General features: G+C 34.7%; 2 protein-coding genes across 3 annotated transcripts; both read right to left on the minus strand.

Annotated features, from left to right (window-relative positions):
* Nucleotides 1-182: 182 nt before the first annotated feature.
* Nucleotides 183-2669, minus strand: LOC108978384 (transmembrane protein 11 homolog, mitochondrial). The gene is made up of 3 exons (XM_018948636.1): nucleotides 2520-2669; nucleotides 1464-1797; nucleotides 183-1372 (listed from the first exon to the last, which is right to left on the minus strand). Exons 1-3 carry the CDS (start codon nucleotides 2540-2542, stop codon nucleotides 1208-1210), a joined length of 522 nt encoding a protein of 173 aa, XP_018804181.1. The 5' UTR covers nucleotides 2543-2669; the 3' UTR covers nucleotides 183-1207.
* Nucleotides 2670-3107: 438 nt separating this feature from the next.
* LOC108978323 (rab5 GDP/GTP exchange factor) lies at nucleotides 3108-6000 on the minus strand. 2 transcript variants are annotated; one of them, XM_018948555.1, is made up of 7 exons: nucleotides 5745-6000; nucleotides 5433-5669; nucleotides 5072-5378; nucleotides 4846-5003; nucleotides 4531-4787; nucleotides 4221-4463; nucleotides 3108-4146 (listed from the first exon to the last, which is right to left on the minus strand). In XM_018948555.1, the coding sequence occupies exons 1-7, from the start codon at nucleotides 5884-5886 to the stop codon at nucleotides 3295-3297; spliced, it is 2196 nt and encodes a 731-aa protein (XP_018804100.1). In that variant the 5' UTR covers nucleotides 5887-6000; the 3' UTR covers nucleotides 3108-3294. The 2 variants fall into 2 exon arrangements, with proteins under 2 accessions (XP_018804100.1, XP_018804093.1); XM_018948548.1 differs by having other exon boundaries at nucleotides 5433-5672.

The raw sequence follows: 6000 nt of genomic DNA on the forward strand, positions 1-6000 counted from the left end.
ATGCATATGTGTGTCTGCGTACGTTCTGAATTCTATGCCAAATTTCGTTATCAGAAGTAAATAAAGCCGTATGCGGCAGTCGGCAAATGCTATTGGTCCTACAATTGTGCTTGATCTTTTAGTAAACGACATAACAATTAATGTTTTTCAAACTTTATTTATTTATTTCTATACTTCTTTGATTTCGTATTATTTTTTGGACTTTTATTTGCGTTTATTCTATCGTTTTTATGCTTTTTTGCGTTGTATTAGATACATTTGAACGTTTTACATTTTGAATTATTTGCTAAAACAAAATTACGCTTCATAAGACGATTCCAATAAATTATTTATTTATGTTTTATTGCTAAACATTTATAATTAAACTTTAATAATTGTATAACTCTTGAGTTCAATTTGTTTATTTGTATGTCTAAACGATTAAAAAAAAAAATTTATGCTTAAACACTTTTCAATGTGAATGTAGTTTTTTGCTGCTTAACGCCAATATTTTCACACAAAAGGCTTAAAACAATGCAGATAGCCGATATACATATGCATATATACTACATGTGGTATGTAGATCGGTATGTACGCAATATCACTCGAATAATAATGCAGTCTCAAAATGAAGTAAAATTGAAAAAAATGCACAAATTTAGTTTGTTGTTCATTTTTACTTAAACTTTTAGCTAAGCGAAACATTTAAACGTACAATTAATTTAATAATTTTTCACCTTACATTGGTATTGTGTTCCAACAAATCGTCTTTTGGTAAACTTTTGTAATTGTGAATTTCGTTGCCAAAATATTTCCACACATTCCTTTACACTAACGTCTTATTTTAGCTTCATTCTTACTATTTGTAAAAAAAAAAAAAAAAAAAAATACAAAATACAAAATAAAAGTTCGTTAATTGCATTAAATAAAAAAAGGGATGTTTATCTATCAACAGCTTCCAAGTATTTACTAATCCACGTTGAGCTAATGCAGTTATCGCTGCAGTTGAGACGCCTAGTGTATCCCAGTGTGTGTTCGTGGTCATTTGGGTACTACTGGTGGAGATTGTGGTACGGTGGTGAGTACGTGGTGGCGCGGTTGCATGCAATAAGAACGATAAATGTACAAACATTTGTAGTACATTGGTGTGGCATTGACATTCTACTTTTCATCTCACAAAAGCATGCAACTTCACTCAGACAATACAGCTGGGTGTTGGTATGCTCAGCTACTTGTACGACCGCCATATTTGCCATGCACAGAATGCTGCTGATAATAAAGTGACACTGCGATGCAAATATTTTGTTTTGATATTAGGCGAATAGCCTAGTATCATAGGAGCAGACACGTCACCGAGTGGTAATTTGCTTAGGATCTCTTCGTCGTTCTCCACCTTAAATTAATAAAAAATGTGTAATAAACAAGAGATCAATAATACAAAACGTCTACTCAGTTTTTGTCATTCAACAAAAAATTTCTAATACCTGATACTGGCAGCATGGATCGTAATTCCAAGATACTGTGTATAATCCTGCACAGAAAAGCGAAACAGCGCACATCGGCGCTGCAATCACTGGCCGATTCCGCCATAACAAACTGGATATGAGAGAAGCGACTCCGGAAACAACGGCTGTTTTGTGTAAGCAGTTCCCAACGGTTATCCATCGTTCAGTTTCATCGCCCAGCCTTGGCGGTTCGATAATTATGTAATCCACTTTAGCTTCCAGCGCTTTGTCCAGTTCTGCTTCAAAGCGTTCATGTGCATTAGTGCTTTCGTAAACTTCACGTATTATGCGAAAAGTTGGTGCGCTTGTAGAACTGTCATAAAAAGTTGAAAGATATACATAAATACATATGTAATAAATGATTTGTGCGTCTTATCGCAGACAAGCAATTATAATAATCATGTATGTATATTTTGAAAAATCTGTATAAATAGCTGCTTTTAAAAGTATAGTAACATTTTGTCAGCTAGTAAAATAATACATGTTATGTTAATATAAGCACTCCTAAAAATGTCAGTAAATATAAATGTATATATGACAACCATATGTGCAGTTCAAGGTCTCGGTCACAATATTGCGTAGTAGACGTGACGCAAAAAGTAGATACAAGTAATATCTGGAAGGGTAGGAAAACTGCTCCCATCTCTACACCCACTATGCATCACACTCAGCTGTTTCTTTATTATTGTGTATTTGTACTAAAACATAGTTAATAAAACATAATATACACTAATACTTTCATAGCATATGAATAACCTTTATGTCCAGCATAAGAAAAAATGGAAATAATCATGGGAAAAGCATTAAACACTTTCGCACACAATTTATTTATTTTCACTCGCGTTCCTGTCCGCACATTCTCTGCATCTATAGCAGCCGGCTACATAAAGTACTTCCAACTCAGCCACACATAACACACACACACAAATTATGATGTTCATTATTATATGTTCTACCCTGCATTTTAATTGCATAACAAAAATACTAAAATATTAACATAATTCCAAAATACATATACTTCACTCTGATACCAACCTATCCTCATCACTTTTCCTCATTTTTTATGCTATTGTCTGTGTATTTCCGAATGTTTTTAATGTAATCACACTCACAGCTTCCTTCAAAAATACCACAATCCCTCCACACACAAAATCACAGCGATGGATAAATCGAAAGCCAATCGAATCGAAGTCTGCCTGTGTTTGGCATTTCGCTTTGTTGTCATACTATTGTGACTGGCAGTTATAGGGTATTCACAGTCAATGATGATTTTTTACGAGTAAAAAGTTTGTTTAATGCTAGTGCTAGTAGTAGGTACTAGATATGAAGGAGTATCGAGCCTTGCACCATGGTTGCGAGTACTCTCACATAGAGTGAAGAAGTAAAGAAACTGAAAACTAAAAAGCTAATATCAAAATGTTGTGTTTATTAAAAACACATCCGATTAATATTTAAGAATTAATCAATAGAATTTTTATTTTCACAATTCTCAACTGCTACTCTCTTCTGTAAGTTTTTTGGCTTACGAAATGCTCGTTCAGCAGAAACTTGGTTAGCTAGTAATACTCAGTACTTAAGAAACAAACCTAATAATATGATAAAATAATTATTTATCTCTGAAAATTATCTGACCAAGGTATATATATTTGAAAAATTAGATTTTCAATAGTTAAGCAAATAATCAAATATTATTGATTATGTACACAAAATGATATACAATATCATTTAATTTATTATACGTACGTAATCAGAATCCATTTAACTATATTAATACATTTATCACACAACTATGTAATTCGACTGATTTAGATCAATTAGCTTTACTATTTTCGATTACAGTGCTAGTTGTTCTTATGTTAATCTCGCTTTCATTAACAGAATGATTTAGCGACGCAAAATCACCCGTATTACAGGAAATAGATGGTATTTCGAAACTCGAGAACCCACGATAATCAGTTACTGTCGGTTTCAAAGGCGATGGAAGCAATGTTCCATTTGTGGGCGAATCACTGTCCAATAAACTACGCTCAACTGTACTTCCATTTTGATCAGTTGCTTGCAGGTCATTTTCTGTGGAAGTTTTTTGTGCAAGTGGATCGAATTCTTCTAAATTTAGTTTCAAATCCTCGGTAACACTGTTTTCACCGCTGTGGTCGGATAAATCAAAGTCATAGTTTACATTTGTAAGTCCGCCGCGTAAATTGGTGTTAATTAAATAATCATCAGTGGAGTCAGAGTGATCTTCTAGTAGAGAAATGGCGTCGAAAGGTGTATAATTAAAAATTGGTGATGCAAATTGTAGGTCTATGTTTGGTTGTGCTGGTGGTAAGGGCGATAGCCGACCAATCGATGTAGTACTAGTGTCTTTAAGCGCCAATGTGTGCGATGCGTCCTCTAGAATATCAATTACTTGATTTGTACTGTTTTGCACTAAGGGGAGAGTAGTTTTTGCACTCTCTTTCTTCGTTTTTTCATCGGCGCTTATTGCTGCAATCAAATTATTACTATAATGTCCAACTGATTCAGAGGTCGCTAAACCTATTTCACTTCCATTGGCCAGGTGAGCCCTTGCCTTGCTGATTAAATGTGATGGCGTTTTTATTGGCAGGATAGTAAGTGGTGCTTTGGCAATGCAAGCATCCACTTTATCGGTGATTTCCCGCTGAAAAAAGAAAACAAAATACTCAGTTAAATTTGTATTTATTTTAGAAATAAAAGAAGTATTAAGTATTGTACCTGAAACTCTTCGAGATCTTTACGAAAATTATCAATACCACTAGCAATGCTCGAATTCCGCTTTTTTAGTGATTCCATGCGCTTCATATTCTCCGATATTAAATGTAAGCCCTCACAAGCCAGTAAAGCGCTTTCCCAAGGCGTACTGAAAGCTTTATCTCCTGACATCAGTAAATCGAATTCTTCTTCCGAGATACCCAAACTTTCGCCATTTAAATTCTCAATAAAGGATATGGCGCAACACTTTTGATTCATACAATAAAATTAATTACATATAGCTAGAATGTTCGAAAATTACAAAAATACTTACCAGATTAGTGAAATAATAGCCACCTTCACCACTCATTAGCCGAGACGCATTAGTGAAGCGTGTTACAAAGTTTACATTACTATGTAGTCGCACTGGATTAGCTTTTAACACAACGAAAATAAGAGCCGGAAGAAATTCATCTGCACTTGCGGGACCGCCAACGGAGTGCTTCAGTAATTCGAAAATATGGCGACAACAACGCACTGTGCATTCCAGTTTCTCTTGAGGTGAGTAATAAGAATCGATGCCTACCAACTCTAAAATATTAGTAATATAAATTGGATTATGCATTTAAAAAATATAAGTTATACATGCCTGTTATAGCATTATAGACCAGGTCTCGCGATTCCGCATTCACTTCATCAATGCTACATACTAAATGTTTTGCCGTTATCCAACTGAGTTGGCGTATACGTTTTTGTATTTTTACATCGTTTTCTTCATCGAGCGTGAAATACGGACTAAATAGGAATCTGAAATATAGATATAAAAAATTTAACTAATTACACTAGAATATAAATTTTAATTATTTTGGAATTACTTGTGATTTTGCGTCATGACTACTTTTTCGAAGAAATCGATTGCACTTTCACGGTCTTCGTTGGTGGCAATTTGGAAACGTTGGTCATTGTGCACTATATCCGCTAGTTTAGTGTATGCATTTTGGACCATCTCTGACAATTCATCAACATTTTTATTAGCACTATTATTCATATAACTGCGTATGGCATTGTCTAAACGTTGAATTTCACTTTTTAGTTTACGTTTGCCATCATCGGGTATGCGTAGTTGGCGTAGTTGAAGCATAAATTGGCTTTCGGTGGGATCGGGCACATATGATCTTTGCCCTGCATTAAAAAATACTTTTCAATTCAAACAAAACTTTAAATTGGCAAGCTTACCTAAATGACCATCTTGTTTTAATTTTTTACTCTTCAGTGTATTCGATTGAAGTGTTTTTTGAAATACAGCTGGCACAAGAGATTTTTTCTTTGTTAGTGTTCCTGTCGATATTTCCGGCATACTGTCCTGCCTCTTGTTTGGTACACGCCCCAAGAGGTTTTGTGGGGACAATCGCCCAGCTGTGCTCGTGCCACTGGTATTCGGCGAATTTGCCACAGGAGGAAGTGCATTCTGCTCTGCTGTATGGCAAAAATCATCGCAAATTATAAAATAATACATTTATTTTTAGAACTCATAAAGCTGCTGCTAACCTTTCTTTCTTTTGTCGTTTCGTTCACGAAAACATTTGGAGCAGAGTCCATCAAATTGGGCATTCCCATAAAATCCACAGCCTTGACGGCATTTAAGGTCTCGCTGCACAATTCGTAATTGGGGCACACGCGCTAGTGACATCTCTAAATTCCTATATGAGTATTAAAGGGTTAGATAATTTTCAACGGTATGTTTTTTATAAGCAAATATTTATGGCGAAAAATTTCAGGCTATAAAAATTAATCAATGTTCTTG

Source organism: Bactrocera latifrons, unplaced genomic scaffold (genome assembly GCF_001853355.1).
Source record: "Bactrocera latifrons isolate USDA-ARS-PBARC rearing strain unplaced genomic scaffold, ASM185335v1 scaffold_1, whole genome shotgun sequence".
NCBI lineage: Eukaryota > Metazoa > Arthropoda > Insecta > Diptera > Tephritidae > Bactrocera > Bactrocera latifrons.